This window comes from Monomorium pharaonis, chromosome 5 (genome assembly GCF_013373865.1).
Source record: "Monomorium pharaonis isolate MP-MQ-018 chromosome 5, ASM1337386v2, whole genome shotgun sequence".
Taxonomy (NCBI): domain Eukaryota; kingdom Metazoa; phylum Arthropoda; class Insecta; order Hymenoptera; family Formicidae; genus Monomorium; species Monomorium pharaonis.
The window spans coordinates 1,232,868-1,256,942 of record NC_050471.1 but is presented as its reverse complement, the minus strand read 5'-3'; the positions used below and the strand labels follow the sequence as shown (position 1 = coordinate 1,256,942).

General features: G+C 42.0%; 1 protein-coding gene across 50 annotated transcripts in view; it reads left to right on the top strand.

The window, feature by feature from the left end:
• Positions 1 to 24,075, top strand: part of LOC105830916 (Down syndrome cell adhesion molecule-like protein Dscam2) — a 78,069-nt gene that overhangs the window by 41,395 nt on the left and 12,599 nt on the right. For 22 of the 50 annotated variants that reach the window (XM_036286617.1, XM_036286603.1, XM_036286601.1 and 19 more), the window contains exons 8-15: positions 6,497 to 6,933; positions 7,270 to 7,526; positions 7,747 to 8,059; positions 11,990 to 12,310; positions 22,838 to 22,957; positions 23,041 to 23,214; positions 23,298 to 23,594; positions 23,680 to 24,041. In XM_036286617.1, coding sequence (XP_036142510.1) covers positions 6,497 to 6,933; positions 7,270 to 7,526; positions 7,747 to 8,059; positions 11,990 to 12,310; positions 22,838 to 22,957; positions 23,041 to 23,214; positions 23,298 to 23,594; positions 23,680 to 24,041 — 2,281 coding nt within the window. Of the gene's footprint in view, positions 1 to 3,102; positions 3,230 to 6,496; positions 6,934 to 7,269; positions 7,527 to 7,746; positions 8,060 to 9,209; positions 9,498 to 9,840; positions 10,135 to 10,451; positions 10,743 to 11,989; positions 12,311 to 12,640; positions 12,926 to 13,730; positions 14,019 to 14,338; positions 14,630 to 15,027; positions 15,319 to 15,599; positions 15,891 to 16,602; positions 16,897 to 17,248; positions 17,543 to 17,900; positions 18,192 to 18,752; positions 19,041 to 22,837; positions 22,958 to 23,040; positions 23,215 to 23,297; positions 23,595 to 23,679; positions 24,042 to 24,075 lie in introns of all 50 variants that reach the window. The other 28 variants (XM_036286634.1, XM_036286626.1, XM_036286638.1 and 25 more) reach the window with 14 other exon arrangements.

The following is a 24,075-nucleotide window of genomic DNA, read 5'->3' as shown; positions in this document are numbered from 1 at the left end:
AATAATAGTCGAGAAATAATAAATTTCGTTTCTACGTTAGAACCAGCAGGTCGTGTGTCTCCAAAATTTCCGAAATCAGCAAAAAGTGATTCATTCGAGGTGGCAAACGGTGCTACGATAAGTTTATTGTGCGATGCACAGGCATTTCCTGCTCCCGGGTTTAGGTCAGTCTACCAATATTTAATTAGTTTTGTCCACATCTACATTGCGTGGTTGTTATTCTCAGTTTAATTTTAGTAGATTATTCAATAAATGACATTGCACGTCAGTGGAGGGATAGGGAGCGCATTGTACTTAGACGTGGATATTATAAGTCTATTAATAATAGGAGGAATAACAAACTTTATTTACACGTAGAGTCCGCAAGTCTCCAAAATTTCCAAAAATGGCAAAGATCAATTCCTTCGAAGTAACAAATAAAGCTGAAATCAGTTTATTATGTGCGTTTCTTGCTACTGCATTTCGATCTGTTATACATATATACAAATAAATTTTATCGACTTCTTTAAAATATATTTTATGCAACTTTAACTTTGTCTTAATTTAGTTTTAATAAATTATTAAATAGAAATTATAACACGGTGGTGGCGCGTTCTGTCCTGATGTAGATAATTTTATATTCCGAGTTAAAATCAGCAGATCGTGCGTTTTTAAAATTTTCGAAAAAATTGCAAAAAGTGATATATTCGAAATGACGAACGGTGTTGTGATAAGTGTATTTTGCGGTACATAGGCATATTTTGCTTCTTAGTTTAACTCAATCCGCAAGTATATTTAAATGTGTAACCAAGATACATTTTGTTTATAAAACAATTTTTTATTCTCAATTTAATTTTGTAAAAACTATTTAATAAAAAAAAGAGCACGGCGGTGGCGCGTTTTGTCCAGACGTAGATACATAATTTCAAGATAATAACAAATTTCGTTTCCACATTAGAGCCAGCAGGTCGTGTATCTCCAAAATTCCCGAAATCGGCAAAAATTGATTCATTCGAGGTAGCGAATGGTGCCGTGATAAGTTTGCTGTGCGATGCACAAGCATTTCCTGCTCCCGCGTTTAGGTCAGTTTAACAACATTTAATTAGCTTTGTCTATATTTTATGTTACGTAATTTTTATTCTCAATTTAATTTTAGTGAATTATTTTAGTGAATAAAAGACATTGCACGGCAGTGGAAAGGGAAAGGGGGCGCGTTTTGCCCAGACTCAGATATAATTCTAATAATAAGAAAAATATGAAATTGTATTTACACGTTTATTATACGTATTTAGAGCCGGCAGGTCGAGTATCTCCAAAATTCCCGAAAATGGCAAAGATCAATTCCTTCGAAGTGGCGAATGATGCGGAAATCAGTTTATTATGCGATGCTCAGGCATTTCCTGCTCCCGCATTTAGGTCAGTCATACATATACAAATGTTTTATCGGCTTCATTGAAATATATTTTATGTAATTTTAACTTTCTTAATCTAGCTTTAACAAATTTCTAAATAAGAATACGGCGCGGCGGTGACGCGTACTGTCCTAATGTAATGTGTGTCATGTTACCAAAAAAATAACAAAATTCGCGCGCGTTAGAGCCAGCAGGTCGTGTGGCCCCAAAATTCCCGAAAACGGCAAAGTCCAATTCCTTTGAAGTGACGAATGATGCTGAAATCAGTTTGTTATGCGATGCACAGGCATTCCCTGCTCCCGCATTTAGGTTAGTCCACATTTTATTTAAAGCCTAAATATTTTCGTAGAGTTTGCTCTTGTCTACTCGTAACGTTACAACTCTCGTAATGTTATCGTAACGTTATCGTCGTTCTGTAGAACCCGTAAACGGTGCCAAGCCTAGAGTAGCTTCTACGTCTAAATATGACGTTCTTGCGAGGGTCGTCGGAGCGGCTACAACAATGTTGTGCCCCGCGCAGGGACACCCTCTTCCAGCATATAGGTATTTACAATTATTGCTATTTATTGTAAATCTATAGCGGATGCTCTCTTTTATTTTATGAATTTTATTCGTACTTAAAAATGCGTTCGACATCTTTGATATAGTATTTCTTAACGAAGGATAGCTTTGCTCGCTTAGTGACACGTATCAATCAATGTAGAATCTCGTTTTATCGCTTTATTATTTATGTATTTAGAGCCAGTAACTGGCGCAGCACCGAAGGTGCCACCAACAGCTAAAATAACTGTCCTCTCGATCGCGTCGCGAACCGCCATAATGATGCTGTGTCAGGCTCAAGCAAATCCACTTCCTGTCTTCAGGTACCTCGACGTAGGCGCAACGCAAATATTGGTTGAAGATAACAGTTTTCTCGGGATAAAAATTAAATGAAGATACAACGCTTCTAAATGAAATTTACGTCCGTTACATATAAAAGAAGTCATTTATTCGAGCTTCTTTAAAATAAAAAATTTTTAAGGAAGAGCTTAAAAATTTTATGAAATAGATATATATAATCTTTAGATCTTATTTGGTTAATATTTTTTAAGTCAGGAAACACTGATTTACAATAAAAAGTGCATCTTGCCGATCATATGTATTTGTACTAATATTAGAGCGAAATGTATAGATGAAGCGTGAAAATAACGATTGATCCCGCGGTAGGTGAACCTTTCGACCTTTTCGATTTTAGAACCGATTGGAAGTAGTCCGCCTCGATTGCCGCCTAGATCTAAATTTGACGAAATGATGAAAAACGATGGTCAAGCAGTGACGTTGCTTTGCGAGGCTCAAGGCAACCCGTCGCCTTTGTTCAGGTGAGCAAGATCGAACAATTCAGCATAAATTGTCACTGATTGTTATCATAATTTATTCCAAATTTATATATATAATTGTTAAATTTTTTAAAAAATTTATGGATAAACATTTAAATCAAATATTAAGAATTAGATTAAAAAAAAAATAGAGTAGATTATGATGTGGTTGAATAAGAATGTAAAACAGTTATATATCAATCGTTATCTTCACGTTTTACCATCCGCAAACTTGCGTTCTACATGTCGTGCGTCAACAATGCTCTTGATAACGACGACGACGAAGACGATTACGATGACGACGATGATTATGGTGGCGTCGTGTTCCGCACTTTCCCCTGTTTGCGCTATTACAGAGCCGCGAGGCAGTGTACGTCCGAATGTACGGGACAAGGATGTGAATGGATTGAGAAGAGACATCTTAATTGGACAGACGGTCGGCCTACCTTGTCCTGTTCAGGGTTTCCCAGCACCTGCATTCAGGTACAGGCATTCACAAGTCGATTGACAAACCCCGATGCGAATTAGAATCAGGCAATTTCGAAATATAGATAACGTTTTTATATTTCATTCAAAATTACGATACAATTGTGGCAAAGTACAATTGAAGAAATGAGATATTTACGTCCAGTTCGTGTTCTTGCATCGACTCCCTGCTTTACAGAACCAACCGGCAATGTTGCGCCACGCATTGCCGGTGAACGTTACGAAGGTGGCAAATTAATTGATGTACCGAAGACGGGTATAGCGGCTTTGGACTGCGCGACTCAGGGTTTTCCTGTCCCATTGACAAGGTACATTCATTAGTAAAGATCGCTGAAATATCTTCTCTTTTTGACGATGCTATTTCAGAGGGTACAAATAAAATCGCGCCACGATCGACAGGCAAGAAGTTCGGATTCGAGGTTGTTTTGGCTATTGAAGGTCAGGATTTAGCGTTAAGCCATTCGCTTCAGGGATATCCTGTACCTCTCACAAGGTAGATTTTGGAAGTTCTCTTCTAGGCGCGCAAATTTCTGTTTGTTTTTCTGTGTTTTTTATCGTCATCGTCGTCGTCGATAGAGCAAATCGCAGTCTAGTAGATTGCTAAAATGGAATGTCTATGTGAGAAAATGCTTTTGACGAATAATAGTCACAAATGGGCACACAGTTCATTATTTTGTGAGTTAATAATTTCGTGAATTCAAAATTAGATATTCAAACTATTGGTAAGCTTACATCTAACACTTTTTCTATGATGCTCGTGTTTGGCACTAGAATAAACGCAAGATAAACTTTAAAAATTTTCTGAGGCATTATATCATATATATATTTTTAATATAATGTCAAATACGAGCGTTAAATACGATGCAGTAAATTAAAGTAAATGTTGCGTTTGAAATCATTCACCATCTGGCAAGATTGGCATCATAGTCAGGTGAGTAGATTGCATGCGAAAATTTTATCGACTTGATCCAGAACGAGCGCAGTGGCGATAGGGTACGTATACAATCATGTTAGTCGCTTAAATTCAAACGTCGCGTAACGGACGGAAAATGCCGATTTGTCGGTTCCGGAGTGCAATTAAGAAGTAGGATATGGAATCGAAACGTCCCGGAGAGATGAAGCTCTCACACACTTTGGGCGATCTGTTTATTTCAGAGCCGTCTGGTCGTACTGCCCCGAAGGCGACTGGTGACGGCCTTAATAAGTACCGCGGGGTAGAGGGCGAGTCTCTGGCGCTGGCATGTGCGGCACAAGGCTTTCCTGCCCCGATAACTAGGTACACACCTCCGTATAGACCTCTTTTCTTCCTAATTTGGATGTAGTCTCACGCTCCGCGGGGCACAGATCCTGTTTACTCACTTTTAATACTTTCCATCCTTACCCTCTACCCCGTGTCGGGTGGCGGTACCGTAAGATTCGACAGGGGCAAGAAGAAAGAACAAGATTTCTTAAATAAAGAGATAGGATAATGTTGTCAAGTCCAGGAAGGAAATGTAAAAGTATTCTTAAGATCTAAAAAGCAGAACGTGAGAGAAAAAGTATAGAGAACTTAAAGAAGGAGGAGGAGAGGGGGAGAGAGAACGAGAGAGAGCGTAGATCAGAGCAGAGCTTAGAAGAGGGACTGAAAATAACTGATTTTTATGCGACAGATCAATAATTTCAATGGCCTTTCAATTTCGAATGTAAACTAAACGCGATTATAACACAAGTCAAACAATAGCGCTAATGACGAAATATGTATCCCTGATTCGGGGCCAATCGGACGTGTTGGTTTTCAGTGCCAACTGGATCCTCCCCTCAACCCTCGAGATAGGTGACGGAAGCGCGACCTCGAAAAGGATGCGGGCCCTCTGCTCCCCCGGTATCCTCGGTGCTGATCCGGGTGGTCCGAGAGGGCGTCACCCGATCAGTGGGGCGGTCAATGTTGCCCTACACCTGCACACCTCCAAATAAGTCCCACAATATTTGGCTGGTAAGTCCTTGCCACCTTCTCATGCCTCCGTTCATCCGCTCGTATTAATTCATTCCCCTCTCTCTCTCACTCGTTCACATAAAGAAAAGGTAAAGAAGTGAAGATCGTTCATTAATGTAATAAATAACACGTTGGGCGTGTGTGAGTGACTGAGGAGGATCGAGCCTTAACGTTTTTTCACACGTCGTCCAGTTGCACTATCGCCATTAAACGTACCGCCAATTCACCGCCATTTTTGTTCCCTGCCCTAACCGTCTTCCACTATCCGCCATCATTTGTGATTGTACGATCCGACAATATCTCATAACCCCCGATTCACGATTCTGAAATTGTTTAATCAATGTTGGAGAGAACAAATTTTTCAAATGACATATCGTAACATGTTACGCGTGAGAGATATTGTTGCTTAGAGAGGTATGTGAAAGAGACCTTGCACTAGCACCTGCCTCCAACAACCATGTCAAAAAAATCGCTCCTGCGATCGCTTGGCTGCGTTATTTTATTATGAATTATTGGCATTTTTTTAATCCCCTTCCTGCCTAGACCAATCAGCGCGACGGGCGCAGTTGCAAACAATCGTATATCACAGAGAATTTATCGTAATTGTTCATACTTGCTTTCACGCTGCAATCGCTCCTCACTTTCTTCCTTGAAGAAATCTTTTCTTATTGTGTCGAAAATCGACACGCAATTACCTTTTTATTGATTTTTTTGCTTTTGATCTATTGTCGCCGCCATTGTCTGTCTTTTATTCTTCTGTTGCGCTCCGCCTGCATCGCCTGCTTCTCGATCGTGAGGCTACATCTTGTTTTTATTATTGAATTATGATTTTGTTCTTGTACAAAATTATTTCGGGAGAGATGTAACACCAATAAATCGGTGGAAAAAACGGAAGGCCGTGCCCAGAGACGCCCAAAGCCCTATATATAGAATTTAAGATATGATAGCGTAGAATGGAGCAAATAGTGTTATTTATTATCAAATTTATAAAAATTCTTAGCTCTGTGTCTCTTTCTTATCCTGGTGAAACTTAGTGTAAGCCAAATGTTTATAATGAAAACAATCAACAAGTACTTCTCTATAAAGAATTTTTCAATCAAAAAGTACTTTTCTATAAAGAATTTTTTTATACAAGTAGTTTACAAGTAAAAAATAAAATTTATGTAAGTAATTAGTATATTTTTGTTCCATTTTGCGATAAATTCTATTTTATATAAGTGAACGCAATGGAACGAGCGGCTCTCGTTCCGACATTGGCGCGAAAATCGGCAGTTTTTATTTTTTTATTTCAGATGGTACAAGTTCATCGAGGGCACCTCGAGGCGTCAGCCGGTCCAGCTGAATGAGCGCGTACGTCAGGTCAGCGGCACCCTGATCATTCGCGAGGCTCGAGTCGAAGATTCTGGCAAATATCTTTGCATCGTCAATAATTCGGTCGGCGGCGAGAGCGTGGAGACCGTTTTGACCGTTACGGCGCCGCTAACCGCGGAGATCGAGCCAAGAACGCAGACCATTGACTTTGGAAGACCAGCAACCTTCACTTGCACCGTCCAAGGCAATCCAATTAAGACCATCTCCTGGCTCAAGGATGGCAAACCCCTTGGTCTGGAAGATCGCGTGCTGAGGATCGAGAGTGTGAAGAAGGAGGACAAGGGAATGTACCAATGCTTCGTCAGAAATGATCAGGAAAGTGCGCAAGCAACAGCAGAGTTAAAACTTGGTGGAAGATGTGAGTCTAATTTGAATCATATTTTTTCCTTCGGTTGTTTAATTAAATTAAATAATAAGCATTTTTATCAATTATAACAGTGTTAATTTTGTATGTAAATTGATTTGTTATGTTTATTATTAATTAGCTAAAAATTGATTAATTTTATAAAATAAAAAGTTTTCCTGAATTAATAAAACATTTTTAAAAATACATACAAATATTTTAATTTTGGTTTAAGTAATACGTTTTGTAAATGAATACGTTTACGAAATCATTAATTAGAGAAACTGGTCGCAAAAATGAAAACTATGATTGTGAATGAAATTATCTTTTCGTCTATTTAATTATCGACAGTTGAGCCGCCACAGATCCGTCAAGCTTTCGCCGAAGAGACTCTTCAGCCCGGACCGAGTATGTTTTTGAAGTGTGTTGCCAGCGGGAATCCCACCCCCGAAATTACCTGGGAACTTGATGGAAAACGGTTGTCGAACACCGAGAGACTGCAAGTGGGACAATACGTCACAGTCAATGGTGATGTCGTATCGCATCTGAATATTTCGAGCATTCATACCAACGATGGTGGTCTCTACAAGTGCATTGCTGCGTCAAAGGTTCTCTTATTTTTGAATGAAAATTTGTAGAAGTTTAATTTCTAATTTTAACTTTGTTTATCAATTTTTAATACACAAGTAAATAAATATGTACACACACATACATATTCATTTATTAAAAAAAAAAAAATGTATATATACCTTTTAATAAATAAATGTTTTTTTAATCTTCCGAGGACAAATTCTCTAAATATGCATTGCATAATTTTATTATTTATAGGTTGGAGCCGCTGAGCATTCTGCCCGTCTCAACGTTTACGGTTTGCCATTTATTCGTCACATGGACAAGAAGGCGATCGTTGCCGGAGAAACTCTGCGCGTCACTTGTCCTGTTGCTGGATATCCGATTGAGAGCATCGTTTGGGAACGAGACACTAGAGTCTTACCGATCAATAGGAAGCAAAAGGTCTTCCCTAATGGCACACTTATCATCGAGAATGTTGAACGAATGAGCGATCAGGCAACCTACACTTGCGTGGCACGCAATGCACAGGGTTACAGCGCACGTGGAACACTCGAAGTTCAAGTCATGGGTAAGTTCAATACTTTGTTTTTCTAACATTTTATCGTATAAGTATAATATTTAAATTTTGCAATAAATATTAATTTTTTATTTGTATTATAAAATTTGATATCTTAAAAGTTAAAATTATTAAAATAGAGAATTAAGTTTTAATAAAAAAATTTGTTTAATAATGCAATGAAAATTTGAATGTAACATGAAACATTCGTAAGTCAAAGAAATTTATTAACTATCGTTAATATAATACTAAATACATTCAGCATAAATAACGTAATCATTGTAATTATAATAATATACATAGAACAATTAATTAACGTTCTATTTAGCAATTAATTGTTTATTAAAGTAATATGTCTCTTAATAATTTCAACAACGAAGGATATATTTATATTTATTACAAATCGATCGGTCAACGAGATTAACTATGATAGTATTAGAATATTAAACATTTACTTGCAGCTACTTTCTTTACAGCGGATTTTCGTATCTGTTATATAATCATCACTAATCATTGTTATGTCGCACCATCCCGTATTGATTGCGATACCGAGCCGGAAGTACCGGCAAATTGTTTATTGAGGGTGTCGTTCACGCGTGTAGGGAATGTGTCGTAGATTCTAAAGGGTGCGACTGTAGGACACGGGCACGGATTCGGTAACGCATACGAACGATCCTGTTGCCGGCGTTAATGAACCGTAAAGCAAACGTGCATCGATCCAAACTGAGAACACGCATCCGTGGAAGTTTGGGAGTTGGTATGGCGGTGGCTGATTGAATTGTAAGAAAACTCTGACGTGCTTGTTTTCAATTCAAATCTCTTCTTCCATATCGCGCGATTCCATCGTCTCGCGTAGCAGTAAAGCCACGCATTCGTGTGTGTTATAGGCATTGTTTCACAATAAGATGAGATATTAAGTTTCTCCATGCAATTGATATCGAATTTACATACCTGGGACAAGATCAGATTTTAGCGTTCTATTAATTGAGAAAGTAGACCGTATATCTTTAATGTGAAAAATCATACAGTCAGAATATTTTTATTCCATTTCGAGATTGAACGTAAACATGTCTATGATATCCACGAGAGCGTGACACATGATGCGGGACGTGTATATACATCGTTAATACATCGTGTCCATACATCGCTCCTCCATCTCCAGTGCCGCCGATCGTTCAGGAGTTTGCGTTCACGAAGCTACCAATGAATGCCGGAGAATTTGCGAATCTGCAGTGTATCGTGTCGAGCGGCGATCTGCCATTGAACATACGTTGGAGCTATCCCGGAGAAGAGATGGGTGGTTCCTCCGGCGTACTTGCGAAGAAGGTCGCGGATCGCGTTAGCATGCTCATGATCTCGGTCATCACCGCGAGACACGCGGGAGAGTACGTTTGTACCGCCGAAAACGCGGCTGGAACGGCGTCCCATTCGACTGTCCTCACCGTCAATGGTTCGGGATTATTTGTTCCTAGAGAATACACTTCTTTTTCATTCTTCAGTTGCGTTTTGTCACCTTTTATCTCGTTCCTTGCACAGACCTAACCTTGCAAACAGCACCATAGTTGTTCCCTCATTTGCCACCTCGTTTGTTTCCTCCGCGTCGATGTTATTGATAAATCCTCTACCTACTTAATCCTTCGAAAGTTTTAATGCGACCACTCGACGAGTAGTTGACTATAACGCACAAGTGTCTGTTAGAGTTACTTAGTGTTCATAAGTAACCCACAATCTCGCAGCTGCATCCTTTTCGGTAATGAAGCATGATAATCGTTTGTTTAATGACGCACTTCTAGTCGGGCCGCAGCTTCTACCAATCGCTTTCAATACCGAGATCGCTAATTGGGGAGATTCCGTGTCCGTGCCCTGCTCGATCCTGAAGGGCGACATGCCCATGGACATATCGTGGTCGTTCAATGGAGTACCTATTGACACGTCGAAAGACACGGGTATCACGATTACCAGAATCAGCAAGCACTTGAGCACCCTCAGTATTGATGGCGTTTCGGCGCGCCACGCTGGAGAGTACGCCTGCTCTGCGTCGAATCTAGCTGGTTCCGTCAGTCGGTCGACGACTCTTACTGTCAATGGTACGACTCTAATCCCTTCCGCACGGTTCCCGTTACAATAGACTCGCTGTACATAATTATCGTCACGAGCCTGAAATACCCTTGTCCACCGAATCACCATCCTTGCCGAAAGACTCTCTTGACGAAACAAGATGCATACTCCACCGCCATACCAACCTTATTTTGATAGTCCATGTCGCACTAGCTAAAACGGATGTCATAATCGGGACACGTAAAAATGCCTTCGAGAATTACGCCATTAGGGGATCTCCGATACGTTGCATCACGAACCGATACTTGCTCTTTCTTGTCTCGTTTCTCCCAGTCGCTCTTTCCAGTTGCCCCGCAAATACTGCCTTTCGCTTTCGGGGATGAGCCGGCCAGCTGGGGCGAGCTGGTTTCTGTCACCTGTTCCGTCACGAAGGGCGATCAGCCTATTGAAATAACTTGGACTTTTAATGGAACGCCGATCGACAGTCACGACACCGACATAGTAGTAGGCAGCACAAATCGAAAGAACAGCGTTTTATCTATCGAATCAGTCGCGGCCCGACACGCTGGCGATTATACCTGTACTGCATCCAATCGCGTTGGTGCCACGACACATACGGCTCATCTGGCTGTAAATGGTACATGCAATCGATACTCACGGACGAAGTGAATGTTCGTTCCCCTCTCTATCATGCATCTTCCTGGTTTTTCTGAAGCATTATTCAAGCCATGGATTATCGTAGCTGCTCACTAAATATTTACACAAATACACAACTTTATTTTACATTATTCTAATTAATTATTATTAATTTTATTAATTAATAATTAATTTAATTATAATTACTTCTTGTTAAGGAAGTTACTAACAACCTAAAAATATTTTAATTCTACAAACATTTTTATTTTTTGCCTTTCTTTGTTATGTTCACAAATGGAATGAGAAAATTTTTGACTCATATAACACTTAAATACTTATACACAAATGTATTATTTTTTATCCCGTCACCAATTACTTTCACATCTTTTTGTCTCTCGTTATACCTTCCCATCTGTGCCGTTCACGCAGTCGCGCCACAGATCCTTCAGTTTTCCTTCGGCGACGATCCTCTCAACTCCGGCGAGATGCTGTCGGTTTCTTGTACGATTGTCAAGGGCGACTTCCCCGTAAAATTGAAGTGGACCTTCGACGACATCCCGATCGACTCGAGTCGGCCGGATGTTAATATTGTGACCAATAAGAGAGTCAGCTTCTTGAGCATCGACAGCGTGGCGGCGAGACATGCTGGAAGATACAAATGTACTGCGACCAATGCCGCCGGATCCGACAGTCACACCGCTGTACTTTCGGTGAACGGTACCGCGCTCGTATATGTAAAAAGAAACGTACTGTGCCTTTTACACCTGTATATACAATTATCCTTTTGTAACTTCTTGTGTCTCTGCAGTAATATATCAATTGAGTAATCACCGTTCTTCGCGTTCATTGTCGTCGTCAAGACGATAATCCTGCGCAACGTAAAGTACTTCTGCAGCAGCGAGATTATCGTCAGGGACGACGACACACGGTCCATCCCGCAGTGACAGCGAAACGATGGTCCACTTATCTTTTTACTTTTCTTTCATTCTCTCTTTTTTTAGTCTTTTCCCGTATCGCTTTATAATGTATCGTTATAATGTTGTTAAATGTCTTTCGTTGAGATATCGTTCCTTAACCTTCTCCAATTTTCCCTCTTCAGAAAATTCAAAAGTGCTGTTTTGAATCGTCCAATTTTGTTCTGAGTTTTGATTCGGTAACAATTTCCCGTTATCTAATTGTCGTGAATGTTCGGGTGCTACTCCGGAAGCTCCCACGTATGATTCACGAGTGTGCCCTTCGCGGTTACAGTCGCACCGCAACTGTCGCCTTTTACCTTCGGTGACGAAGCTGCCAATGCGGGAGAGATGGCGACTGTTCAATGCGCCGTGATAAAAGGCGACCTGCCTATTGACATAATGTGGTCCTTTAACGGGCGTGTGATCGACATCGCGAACGGCGCATTCGGCGAGCACAATTATGACAATCCTGACATAGTGATAAGCAGGAGTAGCAAACGGGCCAGCCAACTGACGATCGAATCGGTAGCCGCAAGACACGCGGGCGAGTACTCGTGCACTGCGAGCAACACGGCCGGAACCGCTACCCACTCTTCGATTCTTTCGGTAAACGGTACGCTTGTCTAGTTTGAACCAGTGACGGTTGGGTGGTTGGTTGGACGCACGAAATACCGGGCTATGCTTCTCTTAGCGCTTTATGGCACTCAGGAAAGATTACGCGTACGGTAATGCGTCACAGCTTCGAAACTTAACTGATCGTGTATCGGTAGCTGAAAATGTCTGGACTTTTCAAATCATGCTCTTAAGCAAACTGCATTTCAAAAAAGAAATACTCAGAGGGTCGAAGATTTTTATGTGCAATTTCAGAGCTCTTTTTTTACGCGTCATTTTCCTTGTCCTGCTCCCAATTCAGTGTGAAATAGTTTTTCTGTGGCCTTAACAGTACCGCCGCGCATCGCTCCTTTCGAAATGGCCGACAAGGCAGTAAATTGGGGTGACTCCGTCTCCGCGGTCTGCACGGTGGTTAACGGTGACATCCCGTTAGAAATTACGTGGGCATTGAATGGAATGCCTATCGAGGAGAATCATCGAATATCCGTGACCACTACCAAGAGGAACAGCCTGCTGTCCATAGATTCTGCGAGTCCGAGTCACGCGGGCACTTACACTTGCGTTGCTTCCAATGCTGCTGGCGCAACCACTTATTCCGCGGAATTGACAGTCAATGGTATCTACGATAATCGTTAGAAAAAAGATGTTGGTCTTTGAATTTTGGCTGTTTTCTTCTTTTCTTCCCTTCCTTTCCTTCTATTTTTCATCGAAACTCTAATGTGTCTAATGGAAAGACTAACGGCAACAATGGCAGCTATTCTGACAGCTCTATTCATTTTCTTTTTCTTTCCATCAAATCTCTCTCTAGCTTTGCTGCATCAGATAATTACGTTGTCAAGAAGAGATTGGTACGGTTTATGTAGAAAAAAAGAAAGAGGGGAAAGAAACACATAGAATTCGTTGCAGTCGCACCGCAAATAGCGCCGTTCGCTATTGCCGAGGAACCAGCCAACTGGGGTGATTCCATTTCTGTGGTGTGTGCCATCCTCAAGGGTGATTTACCGATCGAGATAACGTGGGCGTTGAACGGCGAGCCGATTCGGCCAGATCGTTCTGATATTAATATCCTGGCGACGACGCGGAAGAATAGCATCCTCAGCATCGAGTCTGTGACCGCGAGACACGCAGGAGAATACACGTGCTCAGCATCAAATAAAGCTGGAGCGACCAGTTATTCAGCGACTTTAGCTGTGAACGGTACATCTCGTTTGAGAAATTTCCTGTGCATTTGTCCCCCATGTCCTAGCATTATCTATTATCACTCTCCCTCTCTTCCCGCTCCTAGTATCGTTGATGGTCAATCGCGGTCTTCAAGACGTTGTCAGATCGCAAAGATATATGATTGTACTCGTACTTGTCAATGTTAAGTTAGCAATTCGTAACTAGATTAGTCGCTACGATCGGTCATTTATTCACTTTAGTTGCTCCGGAGATAGCGCCTTTCGTACTCAGTGAAAAACCGGCGAATTGGGGAGAAACAGTCACGGCGACGTGTACCATTTTGAAGGGAGATCAACCGATACAGATCGAGTGGGCACTCAACGGCCAGCCGATCTCTCACGATTTTTCCGATATAACAGTCGTCACCAGCAAACGCGTTAGCCTGCTCACGATCGACGCCGTTACGGCTAGCCATGCCGGAGAGTACACTTGCGTAGCCACTAATGCTGCCGGTGGGACGAGCTATTCCGCTTCTTTAGCCGTCAACGGTATCATATGACGTTCTTCGAAATTTTATTAATAAATGCATGTATGAATCGTTCTCATGTAGCTTGACACTGATACTATTCACACACTCACTCCCTAGAGGTCCTCACGTTCCTTCACGTTCTCAGACCTGACGAAAGTGATAGGCTGTTTTCATGAAATCACAAGATGAAGAGAGAGATTCATTCATACATGTTATTGAGCTTATCTATTGTAATATTAAGTTTATATGTAATACGTTGTATGTGAATCTGGATAGCGAGAAACTGCACTTAAAATTTGATGAAAGTACAATAGGGTTATAATTAAGACACATCCTTAGTTGCGCCCGAAATTATGCCGTTTGTGATTGGCGAGGAACCGGCGAATTGGGGTGACACCATCACTGTAACTTGTACGGTATTGAAGGGCGATCACCCAATCCAGATCGAGTGGGCACTCAACGGCGAACCAATTTCTCGAGATCATCCTGACATATCGATAGTTAGTACTAGCAAGCGCGTCAGTCTACTTACGATTGATGCTGTGACGGCGCGCCACGCCGGGGAATACACCTGCTCGGCTAGTAACATTGCTGGTGGAACAAGTTATTCCGCATCATTGGCCGTGAACGGTATAAAGGTCTTCCTACGTCTTGTGTTTCTTGTAGTTTTTCTTACCTCGCCCTATCGTGCATGTGCAGAGCTGTACATCACTCCCACGATTTCCTCCAAACCTTTTCTTCTGCGCAGAAGCGCGAAAAAAAAATATAAAAAATCTTGTTTCAATAATCCTTGCTTCCTATGTTGACGGTATTAAGGACAATTCAAACGAGTCATTGAAAGAATCGATTCTACAAGCAGGATTATAATGCAGGATTCTAATGTACTGATGATTATTACAAGATTGTGATGCTTTTTCTCTATTATTTGATTATTATAAGTCTTATACTTATTCTGTGTTACTTTAGATAAAGTTAAATCTAACAGCTGTGAAATTTACCTCTGACTATTTGTTATTATAATATTGTAGTTGCGCCGCACATAGGGCCTTTTGCGATCAGTGACGGACCGGCAAATTGGGGTGACATGGTTTCGGCAACGTGTTCCATTATGAAAGGCGATTTTCCCGTAAAGATCGTTTGGACGTTTAACGACAAACCGATTAGTCTGCATGACTCGGATATCACGATTACAAATATAAATAAACATATGAGCGCTCTCAGCATCGAATCCGTGGCCGCGAGGCACGCGGGCGAATACACGTGCATAGCTACGAACAGAGCCGGCAACGTCAGCCACTCGACCACCCTCGTCGTCAATGGTACCTACATGTCTCCAGAAGCACACATGCACGTCAGCTATAAACATCGTACAGCACTTGCCTAATCCATCATTACGATTCATAGAACATCATAAACCCGCTTCATCGCATTGTCTTAATCTGATGATATGACACCCTTATCGCTCCTAATCGTCGCGATCGATCCCGACGACCCGTCTTATGCGAGGATCCGTAAAGTCCGTAAGGATCGCGAGGGGATCTCACCAACGTGGCTGTTATTTACTTATTGAGCTTCTCACGCGTGATCCGCGATCGCGCAGTTGCTCCGCAGATCTTCCCGTTCACATTCGGTGACGAGCCGGTAAACTCGGGTGAGGCGATCTCTGCGACCTGCTCTATTCTCAAGGGTGACTTCCCGATGGACATTGCCTGGGCGTTCAACGGCGAGCCGATATCCGCCGAGAGTTCAGATCAGTTCTCTGTCACGAAGGGCAAACGTCTCAGCGTCCTGTCGATCGATGCTGTCGCGGCTAGGCACGCCGGCGAGTACACTTGCACCGCGTCGAACAAAGCCGGAGCCTCCAGCCATACGGCCGCTCTAGCCGTGAACGGTAACGCTGCGCGCATGTATACATGAACATATAACGCGACAACGTCTCGACTATTCTTCTTCCGCCGGGCGAAGACAAAACCGTCCCTCCCTTTTCATTTACTCCCTTTCAACCTCTTCACCCGCACTCACAGTCTTTTCAACATTCCCTTGCATTTCATCAAGTATGGGGAGTACGATGAGGACGCGTCTGTCTGTCGTCTGGCCTTATCGCGCACTCGTGACCGCAGAGATTTTGCGCCTCGCTGTCTCTTATCATTACGTCTTATCGTTGATTCGAAGCAATGGCATTGTCGCAATTATTCCCCCATTGAGTTTGACTATCTCTTTACATCTTTCGCAAATTTAAAATTATTATTTATTCTATTTTATGTATATATATATAATAGAATAAATAATTATATATATATATATATATATATATATATATATATATATATATATATGTAATGAGAGGAAAAGCATATATAACAATAAAAATATAATAAATATATTGAAATAAAAAAAAATATTAAAATAATAATAAAACAAATATTATTATTGTAAATTAAAGCACGATTAGAAGAAAATTTTCTCATATAATATCTTTTGAGAAATAGAAATCTTTGATTTCTCTCGTATACTGATATAGTTATCACGGTACGTGACGTTCGATGGGTTTGTGAATGGCTTTCTGTGAATAGGTTTGTCATACTTTGGAAAATGGTTTTCAGTCGCTCCGCAGATAGCGCCGTTCTCGATCAGCGACGAGCCCGCGAATTGGGGCGAGGCGGTCTCGTCGGTCTGCACAGTCGTGAAGGGAGACCTGCCGATCGAAATATCATGGGCACTGAATGGCGAACCTATCACCAAGGAGAATTTCGGAGATATATCGATATCGAGCACCAGCAAGCGAGTCAGTTTAATGACAATCGAGGCCGCGAGCCCAAGACACGTCGGGGAATATACTTGCACAGCCTCGAATGCTGCCGGAGCGACGAGTTACTCTGCCACCTTGGCTGTGAACGGTACTGCCATTGCATGAAGTGAAGTGACTCGCTGCAATCAAGAAATCGAGCTTAGGATTCTGCTTGCAAGCACAATGTACCTAGACGAAACTATTCTCCTCTCCTCGCGTAATAGCGATAACACGACACCTCCGTAAAACCGTCCCATCGCGTGAGGTATAATTGACAATTGATAACGTTTGAACACGAAAGTTTAGCGAAGACACCCAAGATTAAGTGATGGGAAGCGTTGAAAGTGGAGTATGTTTGCTCGACGTTGAGTATAACTCTACGATTTTGATTGATTAAAGAAAAGGATTTATATATACATATATACAATATATTGATCATTTTCTGCGATCATTGTTTTCAGTCGCCCCGCAAATCGCTCCATTTTCTATCAGTGAAGAACCAGCCAATTGGGGCGAGCAAGTTTCTGCAGTGTGTAGCATTTTAAAAGGTGATCTACCGATTGAAATACGGTGGAGTCTCAATGGCGAAATTATTACGCGTCTCACTCATCCGGACGTGATAATCACGAATACCGGGAAAAAGACATCTGTCCTGACCATTGAATCTGTGACTGCTCGCCATGCTGGCGAATATAGCTGCGTCGCGAGCAATCTGGTTGGATCCGTCAGCCGTTCCGCCACTTTATCGGTCAATGGTATTTAAGAAAAGCCGCATGTTAAGACGTAGTGTCACCGCCAGCACTTAATCCCATAAATTTTGAAATCTGTCCTTCCTTCAACAAATACGAATTGCTAAAGCTATTCTTAATAATAGAATCTGTCCTTGGATATCCTTGGATTGGATGGATCCATGTCATAAAAAAACCCTAGTATCTTCAATTTTATTCCCGTCATATCTTACATTTCAAGAAAAAAATCGCAAAAGCAGCTTGTTTCTTATGTTTCTCTCAAGGCTAAGAAATCTTGTGTATTCGTCAGATTTCGCAAAGATACTACATATTATTTTCCCATTTTTCTCGAGTTGTATACTTTATCTTCTTGTTCGTATCGCAGTTTCCCCACAGATAGGACCAATCTCCTTCGGCGAAGAACCCGCTAATGCCGGAGACTTAGTGTCGGTGCAATGTGTAGTGACCAAAGGCGATTCCCCTCTGGAGATCACATGGACCTTCGACGGCCGTCCTATACAATCTTATCACAGCGACGTGATCGTGTCCGATACCGGAAAACGCGTCAAACAACTGACCATCGAATCGGTAGCTGCGCGACACGCCGGAGAGTATACTTGCATTGCTTCAAACGCGGCTGGATCGGTCTCTCATTCGGCTACCTTGGACGTGAATGGTACACCTTATGGCCGCGATTCGCATTTCTATATTTTTAGCCATCTTTCATCCGAATTTATCCCACCCCCTCTGATATTTTCCACGAGTCTCTCTCTCTCTCTCTTTTTTGAGGTTTCCCGTTTCCGTTTTTATATTTTTAGCCTACATCGTCATTTTTCTCTGAGTTTCCTTGTATCTTCGCTTTTCATATTACTCATGGCACGACGTATGTCTGTGTTCTCTAGAGCTCGTCATTGTCATTTTAGTCACCGAATGTTTTTATTAAACATTTTCTTTTTCAATTTCCTTGGTTACACACGCCTTTTCATTTTTGGTTTTATTGTTGATTAGCATCGTGAAACATGCAATACAGTGTCATACGATACAAGAACGACATGCTTCCGTAACACGAATTTTAAAATGGAAGCAAGAAGAAATGAAGAGAAGATAAAAGAAGCGAGGGCGTTTCACGAGATATGACTTCCGTCGTCGATCTAACGATCGCGCCGCTCCGCCTGTGTTGATCTAGCCTGTGGCTTCAATTCTCTTTTTCTGATTTCTTTCTCTTTCTCTCTTCCAGTCATTCCGAAATTATTGCCATTCTCGTTCGGCGAGGAACCGCTTAATTCGGGTCAAGTAGTAACGGTACCGTGCGCAGTGGTCGAGGGCGATCCACCCTTGCAGCTTCGCTGGACCTTAAATGGTCATGCGATTTCGCCGCACTCCGGAATCTCGATTGTGGATTTGGGCGGACGCGGCGCCATACTGAGCATAGGATCTGTCCAGGCGACCCATGCTGGAACGTATACGTGTGTCGCGGAAAACTTTGCCGGCAGACACGAGCTCTCGGCCGATCTCATTGTGAACGGTGCATACCAATTCGCAAAAATCTGCTCGATATTTCATTGTCCCGCAAATTTATCCGCTATTCACAAGCAGCTTTCCTCCTATCCGTCATCCCAGAACCGCCGCTTCTTCCCCGTAGACACTCATTTTATCAAAATCGATTTTCGCTCAAATATACCTATCACAATTCTTGTGTGATAAAGTTTAGGGATGTAGGATGTCGTTAGTTTTGCGAATGCGGCCAGACACGAGAGCAGGTTGTTACGATTACGGAAACCGGGCTAATCGCGCCCGATGATATCGCGTCTTAGATCTCACGCTGCGCAGACTCGCCTCGATAGGCAAGAAATTTATTCTCGCCCGCGTGTCTATCTTTCTGTCTGTGTCTTTTTCTTTCTCTCTTTCTCTCTCTCTTTCTCTCTCTCTCTCTCTCTCTCTCTCTATTATTACCTGTTGTCTCTAGCCTCTGTCCATTCTCTATCTTCTGGCAGTCGCTCCACATCTGCAGCCGTTCGCGTTCGACGAGGCCAACTCCGGCGATCTGATAATCGTCCATTGCGCGGTAGTGAAGGGGGACACGCCGATTTCGCTCAAGTGGTTGTTCGAGGGCCGCCATTTAGAGGTAGGCGAAGGAGTGGGTATCACCGCGTTGGGGGATAGAGTCTCGGCCCTGACGATTCCTGCTGTCAGGGGAGAGCACGCCGGGGAGTATGCTTGCGTCGCCGATAATCCAGCGGGCAGTGCTCGGCACAGCGCCCATCTGAAAGTGAACGGTACAGAGAAAACGAACACACGATCACAAGAGCATCCAGTAAAACAGAGAACAAATTTTAAAAAAATCTATATATACATATATTTTCTTTAACACGAAGCGAAACCGCGCGGCATGATGATGGTGTTTAACGGGCGTACGCGTAGTGAGAGTACTACCGTTTTGTATGCGTGTTACTATTTGAGCGGAAAGCAGTGGTACGTTTACCCTTTTATTCGGTTGTAGACATATATATATATATATATATATTTATCTATCAGTAGTGAGAGCGTTTCAATATGCTAGATTTACGACCCTTGCTGCCGCTTCACGTACGTCGTAAAATCTCCAATCTGTCTGTCCTAACTGTTGTAAATGATATTATGAGATATGTATGTCTGGAAATCTGCATTGCTCGACGCATACTCCTCCCTTCTAACTATAGAGAATTGTCTTCCTTGTAACGAGGTTAAACTGTTTAGCTGATAGGCGAGAGTAGTTTGTGCCCACGACTGTTTGAATCGAGGCGTCGATTACTACGAGACGAGCCATGTCTCTCCCATTCTCTCCCCGGCCTAGAACTGTCTTTCACTCTCTCTGCTTCACGTTCTCTGTCACTCCGCATTCCTTCTCTCATCTCGATAGCTCGGTTGCTGAGGTGTTATCTCATCAGTTCGATTCAGTTCGAAGGCACCGTCAGTCTCGATTATTTCATGTAATTAATTTAGCGCCGATCGATCGTTTGACATGCAATCTACGGAGAATAACAGCGTACCGGATACAATAAGGAGAAACAACATTAAATTTCTGGAGAGAAGAGCGTATTATAGAAAACGGACGCAGACGACGAACGACGCACGATCGTTCGAATCGATCGCGAAGGGAATGGAAATCGTTACGAGAGCATGGATCTATCTACACATTCCATTGCAGTCCTTCCACGGATCAGTCCGTTCGATTTTGGAGATCAACCAATCTATGCCGGGCAGGCCGCTCAATTGGCATGCATGGTACCGATAGGCGACACGCCGATCGAGATCGTCTGGACCCACGAGGACGAACCGTTGTCGCAGTTCATGGAATACAGCGTCGGGAAACTCGGCCCGCGGACAAGTATACTACTGATCGAGTCGGTAACACCGGAGCACGGCGGACGTTACACGTGTGTCGCTAGTAATCCGTCGGGCAAGGCGATCCACGAGGCGACCTTACGAGTCCACGGTTAGGTCTAGAGTAAAGAACGGAGCACTGAGAATGACATAACATTGATAATTGATAATGATGATTGAGCGAAGTTTCGGAATGAAAAAAAAAAACGAAAGAAAAAAAATGAAACGCGCAAATTCCGCGCGAGTATTTGAGTACAGGCTTGATTGGTTGCATTTTATTCATCGTTGCTGTGGCGCTGATCGTGTGTTTTTTCCCTTGTTGGCGAAAGCTTTCTGGAGCATTTCAGTTGGTTGGAGCTCGCGCTCAGCCCAACGTGTACACAGAGCGTTGCTTTCGTCGCCGATGACGACCTTTTCGCGTGTATATTGTTTCTTCCGCTCTGTCTTGCTACTCTTTTTCATACTTCCTACCTCTGTCTCTTTCTGTCTCTGTTTATATTTCTCACCGCTATATTTTTCCTTTTACTCTATATCCGCCGATTTTTTCAAGTGAGCGAACGAGCAAGATTAATCCGAATTTCTTCGCGCTCCAAGTATCAATAGCTTCTGCCGAGCCGTTGGCCTTTCTTCATTTATTTTGCCGCCTACGTTATCTTGCTGTCATCGTCAATCGCTTTTCTGTGATTTTTTATATTGGCTTCGATTATCCTTTACGGCGAAGTAACGCGACGCTCAGGATGTATCTTTCTTTCGCACACGCGAATTTCATCGCGTTTTCTACATCCTTCACGAACGTGTTCGCCGTTCCCACGTAGCACGTAAACGATCTAAATGCCACTTTGCGATCGCAGGATTGCGTAGGTCTCACATGCAATTTGCATATTATCCGTCTCATGTACGTTCGAGTGTCGATTTATACCTCACCGTACCCCCCCCCCCCTCCATTCGGGCTAAAATGCGTCCTTGTACTAAGATGACCGACCGACCATCCAACCACATCTCAGAATTCACCCCACGATAAATTCATCACAGCCCTACATCCACGAATGGATTTCCTCTAAATACGTCCCTCCTTGTGCCCTCACCATCTCTCATCATACATCTTGCCTTGTTCATTTTGTAGACGCGTATGTAGCATAATAGATATACTTAATATGCATGCATTATACATGAACGAGCATAATCGAGTATTATTCGTAAACGCGGTACAGCATGATGCACCGTGCTCGAGTACAAATTCGATAGCGCTTCGTGCATGCTCGTCGTTGCGCTCCTTCTGAAATCGAATCCGTAGTCTCTCTTTTCGCATGTAGCTCCTCTTTCTCTCTCTGATTCTCTCTCTTTCACTTTCTACCTCGTTGTTTCATGCATTAGATACCCGCATATAATCATTTCAAATCCCGCATGTGTTGTATATTCTGTTCATCGCAGTAGCAGGAGCGTGTTGCATTTTGTTCTGCATGCGACAAAATTAACACAATTCGAGTCTTTGATTCTTAAAAATATTCGATTTTAATAGTATTAAGAATATATATTTAATATATAATATTAATATATAATATATAAATTATATAACTTTTGAAATTAATAATTTTCTTCTTTAAAAGACAAGAATTTTTCTTCTTTAAAAGTTAAATAATTTTGATAAAATTCAGAAACTCATTTTTTTGTTCTGAATATTTTTTTATTGCTATTATTCCATGACTTCATGGAATTTAAAGAAAGTAGACAATATAATTATTTACTAATAATTTACTATTTATTATAATAATTTACTATTAATAATTAATAATTATACTTGATCGCAATTTAAATAAAAAAATTTTAATAATATAAATAATAAGTTTTGACATTTCTGAAAAGTAAGCGACTCGAATTTCCAAGCGACTGGCTCCTGGATACTGCACAATTCTGTGTGTGCAAAAGTGCATCACGACTAATCTGTTTATTCTGTAACAGTACCCCCTCGTTGGATCTTGGAACCTACCGATAAGGCATTTGCTCAAGGATCCGATGCACGAGTGGAATGTAAAGCCGACGGATTCCCCAAGCCTCAGGTCACATGGAAAAGAGCGGCTGGTAGGTTTATCTGCAATTGTAGCCTGATAAATAACGAATATTTCTACTTCTGTGATACTTATCATGTCCGTTCCATGTTATAGGGGATACGCCGGGAGATTATACCGACTTGAAATTGAGCAACCCTGACATTAGCGTGGAGGATGGTACCCTCTCCATTAATAACATACAAAAAACTAATGAGGGCTATTATCTTTGCGAGGCTGTTAACGGAATTGGATCAGGCTTATCAGCTGTCATTCTCATTTCGGTTCAAGGTATTTCACGTTTAATTGTCTTGCACCTTGCTGTAAGTTCTATTGCGCTCTATACTATATATTTTTTTACGATACTTTTTTAGCTCCTCCACAATTCGAAATTAAACTACGAAATCAGACCGCTCGTCGTGGAGAACCAGCTGTGTTGCAATGCGAGGCACAAGGAGAGAAACCAATTGGCATTTTATGGAACATGAACAATAAGAGATTGGACACAAAAAGCGATCCTCGTTACACTATTCGCGAAGAAATCTTGGCCAATGGAGTTCTGTCCGACTTGAGCATCAAACGAACTGAAAGAAGCGATTCTGCCTTATTTACTTGCGTAGCTACGAATGCCTTTGGCAGTGATGACACTAGTATCAACATGATCGTACAAGGTTAGTTTGTGTAATTATACATAACACGCTAATAATAAGTGCCTAAAGCATTTAAAGTTACAATTTAATTTATGTGTTTTTATAGAGGTACCGGAAGTTCCATATGGTCTCAAGGTGTTGGATAAATCAGGACGTTCTGTACAATTATCGTGGGCCGCGCCTTACGACGGAAATAGTCCAATCAAAAGATACGTTATCGAGTACAAGATGAGCAAAGGTTCCTGGGAAACTGATATTGACCGAGTACTCGTGCCTGGTTCACAACAGAATGTAGCTGGAGTATTTAATCTAAGACCCGCGACCACGTATCACCTTCGAATCGTCGCTGAGAATGAAATCGGCATATCCGATCCGTCTGACACGGTTACCATTATCACCGCCGAAGAGGCACCTACTGGTCCGCCAACCTCTATCAAAGTGGATCCTCTCGATCAACATACGCTCAAGGTAAATAAAATAATTGCGTCGTAATCGCTTCGGA